At 46.2% G+C, this 21,097-nt stretch overlaps 1 protein-coding gene across 2 annotated transcripts in view; it reads left to right on the top strand.

Moving 5' to 3' along the window:
- The first annotated feature begins 4,064 nt into the window (after positions 1 to 4,064).
- MIER2 (MIER family member 2) overlaps positions 4,065 to 21,097 on the top strand; it is a 94,335-nt gene continuing 77,302 nt past the window's right edge. For both annotated transcript variants that reach the window (XM_081959116.1, XM_081959115.1), the window contains exon 1: positions 4,065 to 4,133. In XM_081959116.1, the coding sequence (XP_081815242.1) occupies positions 4,125 to 4,133 (9 nt within the window). In that variant the 5' untranslated portion in view covers positions 4,065 to 4,124. The remainder of the gene's footprint in view (positions 4,134 to 21,097) is intronic.

The following is a 21,097-nucleotide window of genomic DNA, read 5'->3' as shown; positions in this document are numbered from 1 at the left end:
AAAGTAAGAGAAGCAAGCAAGAAAAAACATATTAGGCCTAGACTTTATTACAAAAGCACTCACTGGACATTAAAATCCAGATCTTTCATATTGCACTAAAGCAAACAGAATCTACACCCCAAGGATTTTAAATTGTATTCTTTCTTGTCCTATACTTGAACAAAACAAAAATATTTGTGTTGTGTTACATCACATGTTTTTAAATATTTGAAATTTCCATTAACACAATTTCCTTTCTTTTACTAAACGTATTAGTGCTTTTAGGAATACTTGCCTCCATGATGTCCTTTTTATCTAATAGCTGATTAATATATGCATCATAGAAACTTAACAGTTCTATGTATAAGCCAATTCTGTTGCAAAATGCTGTTTACATTGATACGTTGGTTTACATTTACGTTTAGAATCAAATTTGAAAATTTCCAACAGGTCAGATAGTACTCGTAAGAAATATAGAACATTGTGTTTCTATTAACTTTAAACAGTAGACAGCTAAATATTTCTGGGCAACTTACAAGTGCTATTCCTTCATTCCTGAATAACATTACGGTAATTCCTAGTTTAGGTTCAAGTGTGCCTCTTTTGAAGACTACCCTAAACTTGATGCAACTTACAGTATCTAGAACTGTTCTCTCCAAAGTGAACTGCACAACAATCAATTTGGAAGAAGTGTGGAGAAGGATTTAAAGGATGGAAAGAGTGCTTTTAGTCTCTATAAAGCTTACAAAACCAATATTGTCCCTTAACTTTCCCAAATTTATAAAATGCAAGAAGATATGAGCCAAAATGTTTGGCTCCATCTAGTTTGACAGTTCTACAAATTGTGAAAGAAAGTCTGGGGACCACATATGGACAGTTTGGGGGAAAGGACATATATCAGAAAGTATGCTTCAGAGAGGCATGATCTTATGCAGTCAATGTAGTCAACACAGCAAAGTTTAAACCAAAGATAAGCAAAGATGGATGATTTTCAGTAGATCAAAAAGCGTTTTTTAATGTTAGTTATTTATGCACGCGTTCATTCAATTTATAGCTCTGTAATGTAATGTAATAACAATTACTGGTACCTATAGTCTTTTACTTGTTGAATCCAGATGCTGAAATCAAGAAAATAGGAATAAGTTTTGTGTGAAAAAAGTTGTGTGTGTATCCCAAGCCTATATTTAAAACAAATTCCTCAGACTAACTATGCTGTCCCTTTGTTGAAGGATTTTCTCTATTATAATACAATACAATACAATACAATACTAGAGTTGGAAGGGACCTTGGAGGTCTTCTAGTCCAACCCCCTGCCTAGGCAGGAAACCCTATACCGTTTCAGACAGATGGCTATCCAACATCTTCTTAAAGACTTCCAGTGTTGGGGCATTCACAACTTCTGGAGGCAAGCTGTTCCACTGATTAATTGTTCTAACTGTCAGGAAATTTCTCCTCAGTTCTAAGTTGCTTCTCTCCTTGATTAGTTTCCTCTCATTGCTTCTTGTTCTACCCTCAGGTGCCTTGGAGAATAGTTTGACTCCCTCTTCTTTGTGGCAGCCCCTGAGATATTGGAAGACTGCTATCATGTCTCTCCTAGTCCTTCTTTCTCTTAAGCTAAACATACCTAGTTCCTGCAACCGTTCTTCATATGTTTTAGTTTCCAGTCCCCTAATCATCTTTGTTGCTCTTCTCTGCACTCTTTCTAGAGTCTCCACATCTTTTTTACATCGTGGCGACCAGAACTGAATGCAGTATTCCAAGTGTGGCCTTACCAAAGCATTATAAAGTGGTATTAACACTTCACGTGATCATGATTCTATCCCCGTTGATGCAGCCTAGGACTGTGTTGGCTTTTTTGGCAGCTGCTGCACACGGCTGGCTCATATTTAAATGGTTGTCCACTAGCACTCCAAGATCCCTTTCACAGTTACTACTACACCTATACTGTACCTGTGCATTCCATTTTTGTTGCCTAAATGTAGAACCTTACTCTTATTAATAAATTAGGTTCTATATGCCTGAAGTCTACCTGTCCCTGCTCGAAAGAAAATTATGGAATGATTTATTCAATTATTTTACACCTTATTTTGTTGAATTGCGTGTGGACAATGAAACTTTTCCATTCATATACTTCTATCACTATTTCTGTGTCTCCAATTTTTTAATCTTAGAATCTTAATTTTCACCTTATTGCTTGCTCGTTTTCAGCAGAATACAGTAACTGATTTCACATACTGCACTGTATATTTATGCATTAAATAAAATATAATAAGTGGATTCATAACCAAATCAAAGCATGGATGAACCCAAATAATAGCTCATAGACTAAAGATGATAAATTTAATCACCCAAAAACCAGTCAGTCTGGCTCTATGAGATTCTGGATGAAAAAAGCCTATAGATACCTGGAAACATCATGCATGATATTCATCCTTTATCTTAGCTTTGTCCTCATCTCTTTCCTGTTAATTTTTACAATTCATTAACTCTTTACTCTACTATTCATTTCTTGTTCCTGTTCTTTCACAACATTATTTTAACCCCCTAGCCCATTTTGACTACTTTCATGTACCATGCATACTAATTTTCCCACATTTAACTTTGATCACGTGAACTGAATCACATTTTGCACACTCAACATACTTTAATATTGCCCAGTGATGTTCCTTATTCTCCTGCCTGGCCTGTTAAAATTCTGCCTTATTCCCATGTTTTATTCCACTTACTTTTTTGGTGTCCACTTTTCATGTTGTCCATTAACGTTATTTCTCATAAGTGGCCTTCCATTTGCCTATTTTTAATCATAGCCATTCTTTTCTCTGCTAGGTATTCACAATAATTCATATTTCTTATGTATTAAAACTGGATAACATTGCAACGTGCATTATATGGGGCTGTCTTGGAAAGCTACTTTGAAACTTCAGTTGGTACAAAATACAGATCCCTTCCTCCTCTTGAGAGCTGTTATAACCGTGACGGTGAACTTGTGGCACGTGGAGCCATATTTGCTGGCACGGCAGCCCTTGGCAGTCCTCAGCTCCTGCGCGCACTGATTTTCAGCCTTCCGGAGGGCCTAGGAAGGCCGTTTTCACCCTCCAGAGGCTCCAGAGGCTTTCCTGAAGCCCGAGGAGGGTGAGAAATGACCCAACGGGCAAACCTCCAGTTCCCTAATCATCTTTGTTGCTCTTCTCTGCACTCTTTCTAAAGTCTCAACGTCTTTTTTACATCGTGGCGACCAAAACTGAATGCCGTATTCCAAGTGTGGCCTTACCAAGGCCTTATAAAGTGGTATTAACCCTTCACATGATCTTGATTCTATCCCTCTGTTGATGCAGCCTAGGACTGTGCTGGCTTTTTTGGCAGCTGCTGCACACGGCTGGCTCCTATTTAAATGGTTGTCCACTAGGACTCCAAGATCCCTCTCGCAGTTACTACTATTGGAACACTGGAAGTTTTTAAGAAGATGCTGGATGAAGATGTTTGAAGTGGTGTAGGGTTCCCTGCCTAAGCAGGGGGTTGGACTAGAAGACCTCCAAGGTCCCTTCCAACTTTGTTGAATTATAAATTCAACAGGCACCACATATACTGTATCTGTACCTTTGGTTTTGCTTGCATAAATGTAGTTTTACTTTCCACGCCATTCTTTCCACATCCTTTCCTTCCCTAAGAAGCCCCCTCAGCTCTCCCCCTTCAGCATCCCTGACATCCCCCAATTCCCTCCATCTCCCCCCCTCCTTTTTTTTTTAACCTCAGCTTCTCCCCTCGCCCGCGTTCATCTCCCTCCCGGCGGGTCGCCAGAGCCGGCTCCCCGCTCCCTCCAGGTCCCCGCTGGGCTCTGAGACCCTCACCTGCCTCACCTGTCCCTCCCTCTCCGCCGACCTTCGACGTTTCCCCCCTCCCCACCCCTCAGCTTTCCACGCCCCACATTTTTACCTCAGAGCGCTCTCGGGTCGGCCTCCCCCCACCCATCGACGACCCCCCCCACCCATCACCCGCGAGCACCCCCCCTCCTCCAAGCCCCCCCCTCTCTCGCGCGCGGCCCTCCCCTCTCGCTCCGTTCCCGTGCGCGGCAGCCAATCAGCGCGCGCCTCCACATCCGGGGCTCTCCTGCCTCCCCCCCCCCGCCGCCGTTCTCACTCTCGGCTATGGCGGAGGTGAGTGTGTGAGAGAGAGAGAGTGGGGGGGGGGGAGAAAGTCGGCTCCCTCTCCCCCTCCCCCCTCCTCCCCTCCCCCCTCCGAAGAGAAGGGGGCACCCCGTGGGGCGAGGGGTTCGGGGGGATAGACTCTCGGGGCGCAGGAAGGTGGGGAGCCAGGGCAGGGGCTGTTTTTGGGGAGGGGGGTAGCAGGTGGGACTTGCAGGTGAGAGAGTTCCTGGGTGGGGGGGATGTGGGGGGGGCGTGGGGGGGGATGAAGGGGCCGGAGAGGCGAGGAGGATGGAGGAGTTGGGACTTGGCTGGGGGTGCAGCGCCTGGGGTCGGAGGGGCAGGGCAGGAGCGGGGTCTCGAGTGGGTTAGAGTTTGTGGGGTTATGGTGGGGGACAGGTGGGAAGGTGTGGCCGAGGGGGGGCACTTCGGGAGGGTCGTTAAAACTTCTGGAGGGACTTTGGGTTACTGGGGGGGCTTCAGCAAGGATGGGCAGGTTTGGACGATGGGGATGGAGGGGGGCAAACTTGTGGACCAGAGGAAGATGAAGATTTGGGGGTGCAGAGCTGAAGGTGGGAGTGCTGAGGCCTTCTGGGTGTGGGGGCAGGGAGCTGATGAGAGATTGGGGTGCTCTGCGAAGATCTGGGGTGCAGGGGAGATAGAACTGTTGCCCTTAGGATTGGGGGTGCAGGATTGATTAGAGGGCAGGTGTTGCAAAAACAACTGGGATTCTTGAGAGTTTGCAAAATATTTTTTGGGGGGGTGTAATTTTATAAATACGTCTTTTGAGGGTTTGCGGATGCTCGCCTTGTGACTTTTTCCAGGGTTTAAACATTCAGGGCGGGGGTCTTTTATTGGGAAACAGTTGTGTTTAGAGGAATTCAAGAAAAATTGGGTTTTAGGGCACTTCGGTGGAGTTGGGATTACTTTTTGGGGAGGTGGGGATAACTTGAGGTTTGCCTTGGAGGGGCCACAAATGAATGGGGGGGGGGGTGTTCTCAGGACGAAGTGGCTCCCAAAATTAAGGAGTCCGAGGATGGGTGCGAAGGTTGTGTGTCAAATGGTCCAGATGGGACGTGGTGTGGTTGGCATGCTTCTAATCAGGATAGTTCATCTACAAAGATGTAAGTTTTTGGTGTGATAAATATAAAGTACCTGGAAGGTTACGTTTTGAATTTGCAAAATGGAGGAAGGGGTGACCTTCGGGAGCATAACTGAAATTTGGAGAATCGAGCTAGAAATTGTGTATCTACTGAGGGGAAAAAGCCGGAAATTCTAAGAAGCTTGATTCAAGTTTGAAGGGATGATAAAAGAGTAGGAAATATTGGAAAAATACATGTAGGGTATTTGGGGAGAAAGACTTGGAGCTGCTGACAAATTTGTGTAGTCCATGTTCAAGGTTGCACTTGGTGGAAATGACTGCACTTGGAAGAAAAGAGATGATGTAGCTGTATTTGTTTAGAAACTAACACCCGGCTTTGAAGAGCAACAAGCTTTAAATCTGACAAATATTGGAGAGAGGCAGAAGGTTTGAACGTCCCATCTAAAGATCTCAAGAGGGTCAGTTTGGGGGTTTTTTTTGGCCATCTGAAGAAACAACAAACCAAAATCTTGAGTCATCCAATGGCCAAGGTGAAAATGAAAAAAAATGGTTTTCTGAAAGGGGATGGTGCATGTCCGCAGACCATTGGGGAATTAAAAGTTAGGGAGTTCTTTAAAGATTACATCTGCTTTGCAATGGCCTTGGTAGAGGTTTTGGAGTAAAGAAAAATAATTGGACGTGAGTGAGATAAGGTGGAGGCAGCTGGAATTTGGGTGGGCTGAAGATGAAGGACAAGAAGATAAAGAGCTGTGTGAGAGAATGTGAAAAGGAGAACTTGGAAAGGGGGGAGAAAAAAAAAGAACTGGTGAAATAGAGGTCTTCACCTCTGTAACATTTGTGCAGAGTAATGAAGTCAGAAGGGACCTTGGAGGTCTTCTAGCTCCTTCCAGTTGCTCCTTTGATGAGATTGTTCATTAATGTCTTAATCTTCACCCTGAGGTTTTTTCTTTTTTAATTTGGTGGGATTATGTAGGTGTAGGATCGAAGTTTTAAAAAATAGGAAATAGACCTTTGGGTGTGTCAAATGTAGTTATCTTACTTCACATGTTGTATATCAAATATGTGTACACTTCAAGGATGATTTGGATGAAAGGTTTAAGAACTCACACAAGGGCAGCAGTTACCTCTCTGCTGTTCCTTAAACCCATCTTTCTTCCGGCTTCTGCATGGTACCAAAAATACACATCACTACTTTATGGGACACGATGGCTCAGTGGCTAAGACACTAAGCTTGTCGATCAGAAAGGTTGGCAGTTCAGCGGTTCAAATCCCTAGCGCCGCGTAACGGAGTGAGCTCCCGTTACTTGTCCCAGCTTCTGCCAACCTAGCAGTTCAAAAGCACGTAAAAATGCAAGTAGAAAAATAGGGACCACCTTTGGTGGGAAGGTAACAGCACTCCGTGTGCCTTTGGCCTTTAGTTATGCTGGCCACATGACCATGGAGACATCTTCGGACAGTGCTGGCTCTTCGGCTTTGAAACAGAGATGAGCACCACCCCCTAGAGTCGGGAACGACTAGCACATATGTGCAAGGGGAACCTTTACCTTTATGGAGTCAATTCACAACTTCATCCTGAAAACCCTCGACATTTTGACTTTTGAAATGTCAGAATGGTAAAACTCCATTACTTATGGTCGCTGATTTATATTTTAGTATGTACACCTTTTTATTGCTTTTTTGTGTTTTTATTGCATTTTAAACTATAATTTCCATGAGCGTGGCTAACGGAATAACAAGAGCTGGAAGGGACCAAATGCCTGCTCAAAGCTGTCAACTCTCTACCATTTCAGACAAATGGTTCTCCAATCTCTTCTTAAAAACTTCCAGTGTTGGAGCGCCCACAACATCTGGAGGCCAGCCGTTTCACTGGTTAATTGTTCTCTCAGGAAATTTCTCCTTAGTTCTAGGTTGCTTCTCTCCTTGATTAGTTTCCACCCATTGCTTCTTGTTCTACCCTCAGGTGCCTTGGAGAATAGTTTGACTCCCTCTTCTTTGTGGCAGTCCCATAGATATCGGAAGACTGCTATCATGTCTCCCCTAGTCCTTCTCAGTAGATGGGCAACTAGGAATATTTAAAATAAATAAATAATGAGTAAGTCTATCCTTGTTCCAGATGTTAATGCTAATGAGTGTAACCTCTGGGCTATAAAGAAGAAAGATTGGTGTGCCAATTTAAGGGGGGAAATTCACATGTTCACAGCTGTCAGGTTCTGTATGGACTGTGAAATTGGATTGTGACTGTGAAGCGGTACTGTGGGTGGACAATCTTTTTATTTATTTCATTTGAAACACTCTTGCGCTGCCTTTTGTTTGGGGTTAGCGTCTTAGGGCGAATATATCAAATCCTGATTTAAATATCATTTTTTTTTGGACTGAAATTTGATGTCCCCAAGGAAACCGTAGGCATCGGGATCTTGGTGTCTCATGAAGTATGACCTCATTCTAGAACACATTTTTGGTTCCAAGATGTGTTGAACTCATAGAATTCTCAAGTGGCATCGCTGAAATTGCCTGTGAATGATGGAAGGTGATGTCCAGCACTTCTGGAGGCATGAAATTGAGGCTACGAAGTAGAGTATCGCTGCCTATTTTGTCTCACTCCCAACTCTGCTTTTCCAATATTATCCATTGCTGACCTGATGTTGGTGATTTGTTTAAGGAAGCAGCTGCTCTTTTTGAGACAGCTTTGAATAGGAAAATAGACTTTGGGAATCATCCTCGGGGGTTTCTCAGTGCCGCCTTGATTTTATTTCTTTATATTAAATCTATGCTCTTTTCCTATCAAATGCAATGCTCAGGAAACCCACCGTGATAAAATAACAAGCAAAACAGGTTTTATATTTTATAGACATGCGGACAAAATCTATTTAGAATAGGACAGCACCAAAAATAAATAAACACTGATTAAAATGCTTCAATTTTTTTTTAAAAAAAATGTCAGGTTAAGCTGCCAAAACTTGCCTGATTTCTTTTTGATAAAAAGATTAAAGCGGGGAAAAGAATAACAAAAATGGATTTAGCTTGGTCTTCCCTTGAAAAAAAAGTTCCAACAATTGGAAATAATCTTTAGTTAGTTTTTCCTGCCATTTTTGGGAGGATCAGTAATGATGACCAGCACCCTCCTAGATTAATAGAAGTGAGAAAAATTCTTAAAACATCACCACTTTCTGAAATAGACTACTTCCCCTTAAAGTTATCCACATTTTGTGGTCAATCCTTTCAGATTCTACTGAGAATTCTCAGTGACCAACATGAAGATTACTATTGGTCCCAATGATAAGTCTTCACACTGTTGTCCAAAATATAGTTTGGAAGATCCAGAATAAGTTTCTTTGAAATGTGTTTGAATATTAGTAGCTCGGGTTGGTGGTTAGGCTGTTGGTTTGCGCTCCGAGCATGGCAATTTGGTTGCAAACATTTCGCCACCATTCGAGGAGACGTCGTCAGTGCGTTTTGTTCAAAGAACTCAAAACGCACTGACGATATCTCCTCGAATGGGGACAAAACGTTTGCAACCGAATTGTCGAGCTCAAACCAACAGCATAGGTTTCTTTGCTTGGAGCAGCGCTGGGTGCAATCTGAAAACTGGGATAAACGGCAATTTATTTGGGTTCCCCCCCTTCCCCCCACAATAGCTGTACTATCTTCTCAAGGACAAAGTCATTGAGTTTACTTAGCAGCTGCGAGCTCCAAGGTTTAACTAAAATATGCATTAAGATTTGGGTATCTGCTAAGACTTAATACTGTTAGAAGAATCCCTAATGTTCCTGTTCCTCCTTGATTATTAATCAGAATAGAGCTAGAAGGGACCTTGGAGGTCTTCTAGTCCAGTTCCCTGCTCGAGCAGGAAAACCTACATACGTGGTGGTGAACCGTAACCAAGTGCCCAAGCAGGAATGCACATGCGTGTGCATACCAGAGCGTGGAAACCTGACGGCTAGCTGGCCGGTGCGCATACACCGGTCATTGGGTACATGCACACCTATGCCAGCCACCTGGTCTTCGTGTTTCCGTGTGCAGATGCATGCTGTTTAGCTGGTCTTAGGTTTCCAGTGCTCTGGCGCAAGCAAAGACCAACCGGCCAGTGCACATTGCATGCGCCAGAAACCCAATGCACCAGAAACCCAAAAGCCAGGTGGCTGGCACTTGTATGTGCACCGGATCGCTGGTCGTTGGGCGTCCAGCACTCCGGCACACACGAAGACCAGCTGGTGAAAACCGGGAAAAAAAAGCAGAAAAGCAGCTGGCGAAGGTGCGCGTGCCCACAGAGAGGGCTCTGCATGCCACCTCTGGCACGCGCGCCATGGGTTCGCCATCACGGCCCTATGTTATTTCAGACAAGTGGCTGTCCAATTTCTTAAAAATCTCCAGTGATGGTGCACCCACAACCTCTGCAGGCAAGCTGATACACTGGTTAATTGTTCTGGCTGTGAGGAAGTTTCTCCTTAATTCCAGGTTGCCCAGGAGCATGCAAACGAGCGGTGAGGCAGCCTACTCATACTTTCCATCTGATTTGCACCAAAGGGTTGTCCAGGAAAATCTAAAGTCTCGACGCTGAGTTCAGAGTCTTAACTCCCATGTTTGGTTCATCTGTATTTTCTTCTTTAAGCCTCAAAGACTTTTAACCATGCAGAATTACCGAGTAATAAAGCGTCAAGCGTACCCTTAGGTACTTTATAAATATAAGGTTTATAATCCAGCAATATAAATGTGCAGTTAATAATACTATGAAGTCTTCCTGTCTGTAATTGTTGTGTAATAGAATTTCTGAAACATTGGCTTTTTTCATTTGGGTAGCAAAAAGCAAGAGGGTGTTTTGGGGGTTTTACTTGTGAATTATTATACAGTAACTTTTGAGAAAAAGAAGGACTCACTTGTATTTCCTAGGTTCTCTAGCCATTAGATTTGGCAGGAAGTTTCTCCTTAGTTCTGGGTTGCTTCTCTCCTTGATTAGTTTCCATCCATTGCTTCTTGTCCTGGCTTCTGGTGCTTTGGAGAATAAGTGAAGCCCCTCTTCTTTGTGGCAGCCCCTCAAATATTGGAGCGCTGTTATCACGTCACGTGCCACAGGTAGCACATGGGGCCATTTGTTAGGGCATGCACGCGCTGGCCAGCTGACTTCGGACTTCTTTTGAGGCCGTTTTTCGCCCTCCGGAGCGCGAAAAACCGGCCCTATGGGCAAACCGGAAGTCACCATTGCCCGTAGGTCTGTTTTTTGCCCTCCGGAGTCTTCAGGGAAGCTCCCGAGGCTTCCAGAGGGCGTCCTGGGGGGGAGACTGTTTTCACTCTCCCCAGGTTCCTAGAAAGCCTCTGGAGCCTGGGAAGGGTGAAAACACCGCGCCAAAAGGGGGGTGGGGTCGCTGGTCGTGCCAACATGTGCGCGGGGAGTGAGGTTGCGCACATAGCATTATGGATATGGCGCGCCCGAGCACGACCCCCCTCCGCTCCCCCCGCTTTTGGCACAGGAGCCAAAAAAGGTTCGCCATCACTGCCCTACGCCATCCCAGTTTCCTTGCCTAAATGTAGAACCTTGCATCAGAACATTCCTTGTTGAAGAAATTACTTGGGGGGGGGGGGGAAGATTCTGGTTGAAAACATCTGTACGTCCTTTATCATGAAAATGGATAACCACTGTAGATGGTCATCAAGAGGATTGAGGAACCCAAGCACTGACTCCAGAGGACCTGCAGATAAATGGAGTGCTAAAGTAAACTTACCAAGAGGTCAAGACTTTGTAACCTAACTCCACCCCACCCCTTCCAATTAAACTTGATTAAAAAGTCTCTGGCAGCCTCCATTTCTTCATGAGGATTAGCTGCTCGGGGCTTGGCATTAGTCTTGATAACTAGGTGTATTTACCGCAGCCGCTCTATTTAGGTTTGTTACAGGGGTGAAATCCTCCTGGTTCAGCCTGGTTCAGCTGAACCAGTTGGGACGATTGTCCTTGCTTCTGCCAACTGGTAGTAAAAAAAAGCTTCTGAGGATCGCGCAGATCAGCTGGGAGCCGCGCGGATCAGCTGGGAGCCGCTTGATCGTCAGAAGCTTGTTTTTCCCACTTTTTAAAGCATTTTTCCTGCCTATTTGCCCAAACCAGCAGGAAAAAAATCCTTTATAAAGTGAAAAAAAGTTGGCCACACCCACCCAGTTGCATGAACACCCAAGCCACGCCCACAGAACCTGTGGGAACAAAATTTAGGTTTCACCACTGGTTTGTTAGGACGTGATTCTTGACTCCATTTTTGGGTTTTTTGGCTTCCCTTCAGTAGTGTCAGGTTGTTGGAGATGCCTGGACAAGTCCCTGCAGTTTTCTTGATAAGGCTTTTCGGGTGGTTTGCCATTGTCTCCTTCCTAGGGTTGAGAGAAAGTGACTGGCCCAAGGTCACCAAGCTGGCTTCGTATCCAAGGCAGAACTAGAACTCTCAGTCCCCAGTTACTCTGGCCCAAAGTAACTTTCATGCCTAAGGCAGGGCTAGAACTCACATTCTCCTAGTGATTGCCCCAAAATCACCCTACTAGCTTTCATGCCTAAGGCAGGACTAGAACTCACTGTCTCCTGGTGATTGGGCCCAAAATCACCCATCCAACTTTCATGCCTAAGGCAGGACTAGAACTCACTGTCTCCTGGTGATTGGGCCCAAAATCACCCATCCAACTTTCATGCCTAAGGCAGGGCTAGAACTCACAGTCTCCTGGTGATTGGCCCAAAATCACCCATCCAATTTTCATGCCTAAGGCATGGCTAGAATTCACAGTCGCCTAGTGATTGCCCCAAAATCACCCTACTAGCTTTCATACCTAAGGCAGGACTAGAACTCCCAGTCTCCGGGTGATTGGCCCAAAATCACCCAGCCAACTTTCATACCTAAGGCAGGACTAGAACTCCCAGTCTTCTGGTGATTGGCCCAAAATCACCCATCCAATTTTCATGCCTAAGGCAGGGCTAGAACTCACAGTCACCTAGTGATTGCCCCAAAATCACCCTACTACCTTTCATGCCTATGGCAGGACTAGAACTCACAGACTCCTGGTGATTGCCTACCCTGTTGGCTTTCATTCCTAAGGCAGGACTAGAATTCCCAGTTTCCCGGTTTCTAGCCTGATGCCTTTACTACTATACCCTCTTACTATTGACACCTATTGAATATACCAAGGAGGTTGTCCCTTGTTTGCCCATGGAGTGAAATGCTTCCACATACCCCTTTCTCCTGTATAGAACAGGTCAAACCTGGATGGGAAATAAACTTTTGCAATTTTTCAGGCACCAAACCATACACTGGCTTTAAAGTTAATGGTTGCAGTTCATGGGCTTGTTCGGGTAGCCCCCAGAAAGACTGACTCAAAGGCACACATTTATATTTTTACCAGCATGTTGAATTGTATGAGAGTCTGAACTCTTAAAACCTATGTAGCAACCTTAGTTGTAATATAACTAAGCCTGTATTTTTTTTTAGCAGGCAGACTGTTGCATTTTAGACCAACAAAAGCATCTGAATCTTTTTTCAAAGACATCCCCATACAGAGTAGGTAATATATTGGTCCTTTCCCGGTTATTTCCTTTTCCCAGTGATCCGATTTATACAATTCACCTTTTTAAAAGCAGGTTTTCCCGTTGATATTTTCATGAAGCCCTTAATAGAATAGAATAGAATAGAATAGAATAGAATAGAATAGAATAGAATAGAATAGAATAGAATAGAATTCTTTATCGGCCAGGTGTAATTGGACACACAAGGAATTTGTCTGGTGCATATGCTCTCGGTGTACATAAAAGAAAAGATACGTTCGTCAAGAATCATGAGATACAACACTTAATTAGAGTCAGAGGGTACAAATAAGCAATCCGGAAACAATATAAATCAGAAGGATACAAGCCACAAACTTACAGTCCTGCAGTCGTAAATGGGAGGAGATGGGTGATAGGAACGATGAGAAGACTAATAGTAATAGTAATGCAGCCTTAGTGAATGGTTTGACAGTGGTGAGGGAATTATTTGTTTAGCAGAGTGATGGCTTTCGGGGGGGGGGGCTGTACTTGTGTCTAGTTGCCTTGGTGTGCAGTGCTCTATACCGTTGTTTTGAGGATAGGAGTTGAAACCATTTATGTCCAGAATGCGAGGGGTTTGTAAATACTTTCACAGCCCTCTTTGACTCGTGCAATGTACATGTGCAGTTATCCCCTTTCCAATATTACTATCCCGTCTGATTACTATCAGCACAGATCTTATTAAGGTATGTTTGAAGCTGGGCTATTTTTTTTTATCAAATTAACTTCTTTTAACTTTCATAAATTAAAGCAAATGAATCACCTCAACTTTGGCATTTATGAAGAAGTTGAAAAGCTTCCATTTGGGAAAAGTGAAAAGATTCCTATTGATGAGAAGGCGATTAGGAAAATTATTAGAATGTGCAGAAATGAACAGAGTAACACTAACAATTAAAGAGAAAGAACAAACTGAATATTATATGATATGGGAAGTATTTTATCAATGATTAGAGAATCATTGGGGCAGCTCGGCGCAATCCACAAGTTGCTGCGCGAGGAAAGGCGGGAGGAGAGTGAGTGAGGAGCTTCCTGGAGCAATGGCGGTCTGCCTGAGAGCTCCTTAGATCCACGAGCTCTTTTAAGGGAGCAGGGGTGCTGCCGGCCCCCTTTTTACATCATGGGGGCCAGGTGTCCAATAAACAGCCTCCCTGGGTCTTTTTATGACCCAAGGGGGTCTCCCAGGGTGGCTTGAAGACCTGGAAATAGCTCGGAGAGTGGACCGATGAGCTGCCGATGAGAGACGCCGCCCAGAAACGCCGTTTTTGAGACCGGAGGAGTTGAGTTCGCCGTTCTGGGAGCGGAGAGGTTTGGAGGAGCTCGGAAGAATGGCGAAAGGCGAAGAAACGGCACCTGGAGCGTGCGGGGGCGTGCTGTGGTCGTTTTTGGAGGCTTGTGGCTTGGAGCGAGCCAAGGACTGGAGCAGGAAGGACTGGAGGCCGGTAGGAGCGGCGTTGGGGCTTGTAATGGTTTGGCTGGAGTGCTTAGAACTTGGATGCAGGCCTAGGCAAGACCTAAATGCCGAAGGCCTGGTAGGAGAAGGGCTGCGTTCCAGGAGGCTGCTTGGAGGCTGGGGGGGAGGCTTGTTGGGAACTGGCAGGAGTTTTAACATCAGACTTGGCAGGGGAGTTTTTTACCTCCTGCCAGCCACCTCCTTGACTGTTCCGTTTACCCCCCCCCCCCCCCGCTGGCTTTTGGATTAACAACTGCCCCTGTTTTTCATCCGTGCGCGCCCTGGAGGTTTTTTACCTCCCTATCTTCATCTGACTGACCATCTGCCCCTTGCCCATTATCAAGCAAAAATCCATCTACCCCTCGCCATCCACCATTGACCACCCACTAGCCCCCACTTACTGACCGGCACCTGACCAGCTTATTATCATCACTACCCCCCCTCATCTTGGACTGGACGATTCTCTTTGCACCGGAACCCGGCTTTTTCAATTTTATTGGACTATGGCGTATTGACCACACCATCTGCAGCACAGAGCCTAGGCCCTGATGAATTTTTTAACAGCATATGTACTCTAGGCTAGACCTAATCCTACTGCGGGAGTCCCCCCTCTCGCAGGTGTGGCCCTCCGCCCTTTCAAGGGCCCACCTTGATGACGGATTCATTAATCCCGAGAGGTGGAGGAAGCGGAGACTTAGGGGGTTTTTAGTTAAATGTTTTTTTAATTCTTTTAGGGGTTGGGGGGTGGGTGGGTCAGATCAGGAGCGATGACAGAGCCAGGTCACCAGGTGGGGTCTTGAGCAGAAGGAGTAGAGAGGAGGAGGGGGGAGAGGATATCATTCCTATACAGGGCTCCTTGATTCCAACAGTCGTAGGGAGGGGCAGATACGAGGACAGATTAACAACTCGCAGTCGGTTGGGAGACCGTGGGTGCTGGTTACACCCGGTCGCTTGTACCAACCCCCGCGTTCTAGGTGGTCAGGATCTGCAGGCCCAGGGCCTGAGGCTGTTGTTATGCAATGCGAGGTCCGTTGTCAATAAGGCCCCTCTCATTCATTATCTAATTTTGGAGGGGGAGCCGGACCTCGCGGGAATAACGGAAACCTGGTTGGGCCACGAGCGAGGGTTACCCCTCGTGGAAATGTGCCCACCAGGTTACCAAGCATTTCACCAGCCCCGGGCCCGGGGAAGGGGCGGTGGGGTAGCAGTGATTATCCGGGAGGACTTAGAGCCGAGGGAGTCCACTGTGCCACAGACGTCCGGATGTGAATCCCTTGTTGTGAAATGGGGCCCTGGGAGGCAGTTGGGCCTGCTGATAGTATACCTGGCTCCCCGCCATACATCAGCGACCCTGCCTGAGCTCCTCGAGCTGATCTCATCGGTGGCGGTTGAGACCCCCAAACTTCTAGTGATGGGGGATTTTAACCTGCCGTCGGTGGGAGAAGCATCAGAGGGGGTTCGGGAGTTCATGGCTTCCATGATAGCCATGGACCTGACTCAAATGATTCAGGGCCTGACACACGAGGGAGGTCACACCTTGGACCTTGTTTTTGTCTCTGGCCAGTGGTTGAGTGATCTGGGAGGAGTGAATTTAACCATCACTCCTCTGTCATGGTCAGATCACTCACTCCTCCGACTTGACTTCCCTGGTGCTACCCCTCGCTGCGGGGAGGCGGAACCGGAAAACACTAGATGGTTCCGCCCCAGGCGCTTGATGGAACCAGACAGGTTCCAGACGGAGCTTGGGCCACCTCCTGCAGCCCTGACCTGCCCTCGGGTAGAGGACCTGGTGGCCGCGTGGAATAATGCGACTACCGGGGCCTTGAACCGGGTGGCGCCTTTGCGGCCTCTCCGGCGGCAACGATCCACCCTGGCTCCTTGGTTTACCGAGGAGCTAAGGGTGATGAAGCGCCGCAAGAGATGCCTAGAGAGTCGTTGGAGATCCTCCCGATCCGAATTTGACCGAGCACAGGTACGAGCCCATTTAAGGATGTACCTAGTGGCATTGAGAACGGCCAAACGTCAATATTGTGCCGCTCTCATTGCATCCGCAGAGAACCGCCCTGCCGCCCTGTTTCGGGTGTCCCGCTCCCTTCTGTTTCAGAGGCCGTGGGAGGCCCCTCTACAAGGTAGGGCAGAGGAGTTTGGGAAATATCTGCAGGATAAAGTCGCTCAAATCCGGAAGGATTGGGTCCCCTTCAGTGGCCCAGTCGAGACGCCAGTGGCGAGTCTTGAGAAACCTTTTTGGGAGGAGTTTGACTTGGTTGTCATCGAGGATTTGGACAGATTGCGTGGACGACTGCGACCTACCACATGTTTACTGGACCCGTGTCCCTCCTGGCTTGTACTGGCATCCTGGGAGTTTACACGCGACTGGCTCCTGGGCCTAGTGAACGCTTCGTTGGGTGAGGGGTCTCTCCCGGCCGCCTTGAAAGAGGCGGTGATGAGACCCTTGCTCAAGAAGCCTTCCCTGGACCCTACAGAGCTGGCCAATTATCGTCCTGTCTCCAACCTTCCCTTTTTAGCGAAGGTTGTAGAGAGTGTGGTGGCTTCTCAGTTTCCACGACATCTGGAGGATAATGATTATCTAGACCCGTGCCAGTCCGGCTTTTGCCCTGGGCACAGCACAGAGACGGCCTTGGTCGCGTTGGTAGATGATCTCTGGAGGGCCAGAGATAGGGGCTGTTCCTCTATCCTGGTCCTATTAGACCTCTCGGCGGCTTTTGATACCATCGACCATGGTATCCTGTTGCACCGACTGGAGGGGTTGGGGGTCTGGGGCACCGTCTTGCGGTGGTTTGGCTCCTACCTCTCTGGCCGGACGCAACGTGTGTTGGCAGGGGAGCAGAGGTCGACCCTATGCCCCCTGACTTGTGGGGTGCCACAGGGGCGGTCCTCTCGCCACTCCTGTTCAACACATACATGAAGCCGCTGGGTGAGATCATCCGTGGTTTCGGGGTGGGATATCATCTGTACGCTGATGATACTCAGCTGTACATTTCCACCCCGAACCACCCCAACGAGGCCGTCGAAGTGATGTCCTGGTGTGTGGAAGCCGTACGGGTCTGGATGGATGACAACAGACTCAGGCTCAACCCTTCCAAGACGGAGTGGCTGTGGGTTCCGGCTCCCCGGTTCAACCAGATAATTCCATCCCTGGCCATTCGGGGCATTCAACTCGCCCCCGTGGAGCGGGCGCACAATTTGGGCGTCCTCCTAGATGCCAGGCTGTCCATGGATGAACATGTGACAGCCGTGGCCAGGGGGGCGTTCCACCAGGTTCGCCTGGTGCGCCAATTGCGCCCCCTATTGGACCGGGACGCCCTACGCACAGTCACCCATGCGCTGGTGACGTCTCGCCTGGACTATTGTAACGCTCTCTACATGGGGCTTCCCTTGAAATGCACTCGGAGACTGCAGTTGGTCCAGAATGCGGCCGCGCGGGTGATTATGGGGAGTACTAAGTACTCCCATGTGACACCTCTCCTGCGCGAGCTGCACTGGCTTCCTGTGGTCTATCGAGTGCGTTTCAAGGTCTTGATTACGATCTTTAAAGCGCTCCATGGCTCAGGACCTAGTTACCTGCGGGATCGTATTCTGCCCCATACATCCCTACGACCCATCCGCTCGCACAGAGAGGGACTTCTCCAGGTGCCGTCCACCAGACAGTGCCATGGGGCGGCGCCTAGGAGCAGAGCCTTCTCTGTGGCGGGCCCAGCCCTGTGGAATGACCTCCCCCGGATATTAGGACCACTACTGATCTCCGCTCCTTCCGTGTCAAGCTCAAGACCCACCTTTTCCAAATAGCTGGCCTGGCTCAACCATAACTTCGTATCGCTCCTGATGGGTTTTTTAATTTAGTAATTTTATTTAAGGGGATTTTAAATTGTGTTTTTAACTGTCTTTCACTTATAAGTCAACTCTCCTCCATGCACATATGTATATGTCTCTGTTCTTTTTGTATATATGTTTGTCTTATGTGTATTTTTATCCGTTTTGATTGTACGCCGCCCCGAGTCCTTCGGGAGAGGGTTGCGGCTAATCAAATAAAATTATTATTATTATTATTATTATTATTATTATTATTATTATTATTATTATTATTATTATTATTATTATTATTAAAAAGTGAAATTGGAAATAAAAGAAGATTAAAGAAGGATATAAAATATGTTAAGAGGTATAAATAAGATAACTGTTAGTATTATGTTTAATTGTTTAAGATACTATAATTTTAAGACTATAGAAATAATATTAACATGAATGATGTTGTAGATGCTGAAGGCTGTTGCAATGAGATATTTGTATCCAGACGACACACTGTTTAAGGAAATATGGAAAGATCCATCATATATATATTCAAAACTTGAAATTAGGCACATATGTTCCTCTTGGCTTCTAGGTGCTCACTAAAAAAGGATTTTTCAAAATTGGATTAAAAGGATTTTTCAAAATTGACCATCAGATCATTAGCATTTCTTACATTATTATTAACACGCTCTGATGCTAAGGAGTTAGATGTTCTACTCCCCCTCCCCACCTGAAAAGAACTCTGCTCCAACTGCCACTTGGGTGTGGGCATGGCCAGCGCATGACTCATCTGGCCTGCAGGCTGGGAGTTTACACATTCTACTCCCCCTCCCCACCTGAAAAAACGCTCTAATGCTAAGGAGTTAAGACTGAGGGAGAGAAGGGGATAAGATAGGAAAGGCCTCTGTGGGGCCAGCCTGAAGGAGAGAGGAGAGGCTTCTGTGGGGCACGCCTGAGGGAGAGAAGGGGAGAGGAGAGGCCGATGGTAACTACTCATTAATGTTCAAGCTTTAACTGTCAATTTATCAAGCCCAATCACGTAGTTCCGCGTGTCCAACAAGGTTTTAAATATGTGTAACTGCGGACTTCACTGTTTTGGATTGCTGTACAGTATTGTAAGAATGTCCTGTATGTCTTATGGAGATTCTTAGTCATCCAGGTTGGGGTTGTCCCAAAGGTGCTTTTCCAAAAGGCAACTGGATTTTCTTGGGCTTTCTTTTTCTTTGGGAACGTTTTGCTTCTCGTCCAAGAAGCCCAGTTGCCATTTGGAAAAAAGCACCTTTGGGTGTAAGAACATCCTATTTCTTCTTTTGTTTTTATTGAATCATATACACTTCCTATTCCTGAGTTTCCCCTGGAGAGATTTTGTCAAAAGCCTTTTGGAAAAGCTCCGATGAAGGACTTGCCATTCGGAAGACGTGTTTATTCTGTGGTTGTTGCTGCTTTTTTTTTATTATTCAAAGGGAAGAATTGCCTTTGCAAAGACTTTTATAATTTTGTCTCAGTCAATGCTTTCCACCACGTTGGATAATAATCCTTATACAATATCAGAAAAGCATTGCTTGAGGGTGCGTGTGTGTAATTATATACCCTGTTTCCCTCAAAATAAGACCTCCCCAGATAATAAGCCCAATTGGGCTTTTGAGCGCATGCGTATCCAACTTCTTTTGCAATTACCTTTTGAGGCTTTCCCTCCTTATGGAGGGTGTCAATGATGGTTTTCTGCACAACTGTCAGGTCAGCAGTCTTTCCCATGATTGTGATTCCTCCTGAACCAGACTGAGAGGCCATTTAAAGGCTCGGGAACCCTTTGCAGGCGTTATGGCTTAATTAGCTGATTAGAGTGGGACACTTTGAGCCTAGAATATTGCACCTTTTCACAATATTCTAATTTTCTGAGATTGTGGATTTGGGGTTTTCATGAGCTGTAAGCCATAATCATCACAATTATGACAAATCTTGAACTATCTTGCTTTGCATGCAATGAGTCTATCTCATGCGTTAGTTTCACCTTTTAAGTTGCATTACTGAAACAAATGAACTTTTGCATGATATTCTAATTTTTTGAGTTTTACCTGTATATCCGTCTCCCTCATTATTAGTTTAGATTTTTGGATGATTATTTTTAAGCACATGTATAGATTCGTTCTTTCTTTCTTTTTTGTTCATTTTGGCAACACTTCCATTTTCTCTAATAGCTTCCTTGACAATGCTAATTAATCATTTTGGAGAGGTCTTGAACTCAAGTACCTTACTTGACCTGTGGTAAATGGTCTATGAATGTGATTTTTCAGGAACCCTCCCCCCCCGCCCGCAAGCAACCCAAAGTGATTTGATCCCTTCAACTTTCCTTTTCAACTGCTTTTAAAGCAGTCCCCTCAATTTCAGGGGCTTTCTATTCCTGCCTGGAAGGGATAGGAGTGGGCTGAGCTGCCTGAAATATTTTTTTCCACTTGTCGATAAATTGAATCCGTTCGGTGCTATGTCAACACTTCCATTTGGATCAGTGAGACCTGAGTCTCGGGCGAGATTTAAGGCTTCAAGGCTTTAAAAATGGCACTTCTGTCTCGTGAGTGGAATGTGGATCCATCCCATCCTTGAGCATTTATAGTTACTCCTCAACTTATAACAGTTCGTTTAATGACCATTTAAAGGTAGTGTTGTGGCCCACCAGAGGCAGTGGAGCTGGCAGCAGATACGGACTGTGAGGAGGTTGGGGAGGAACATGGGCCAGTCCTGGAGTCTGGGGAAGGCTCTGATGAGGGCTCTGTGTCAGAGGCAGAGTGAGGGCCAGGGCCATATGCCAGTTATCAGCTGCCTTCAGAGTCGGACATCAGCGAGGCAGACAAAAAGCTGGAACCTGTTCCCAGTGTACGCATGCGCAGAGTTGCCAGACGAAGGGAACAGCTAAAGAACAGGGGTTGACTTGGGAGTAGGGCCACAGGGGGACGATGAATGGCCCCTCCCAGAGGAAATAAAAGAGGAGCGAAAGGGGAGTGGAGTTTGCAGGAGACAATTAGTTCCCTTAATTGGTTCCTGACTCTCCGAGACTCCTTGCCAAGTTCTGCAGA

Source organism: Natrix helvetica, assembly GCF_964273705.1.
Source record: "Natrix helvetica genome assembly, chromosome: 1".
Lineage (NCBI taxonomy): Eukaryota > Metazoa > Chordata > Lepidosauria > Squamata > Natricidae > Natrix > Natrix helvetica.
Note: the sequence above shows the minus strand (reverse complement) of the source record. Positions and strands in the feature narration are given on the sequence as shown.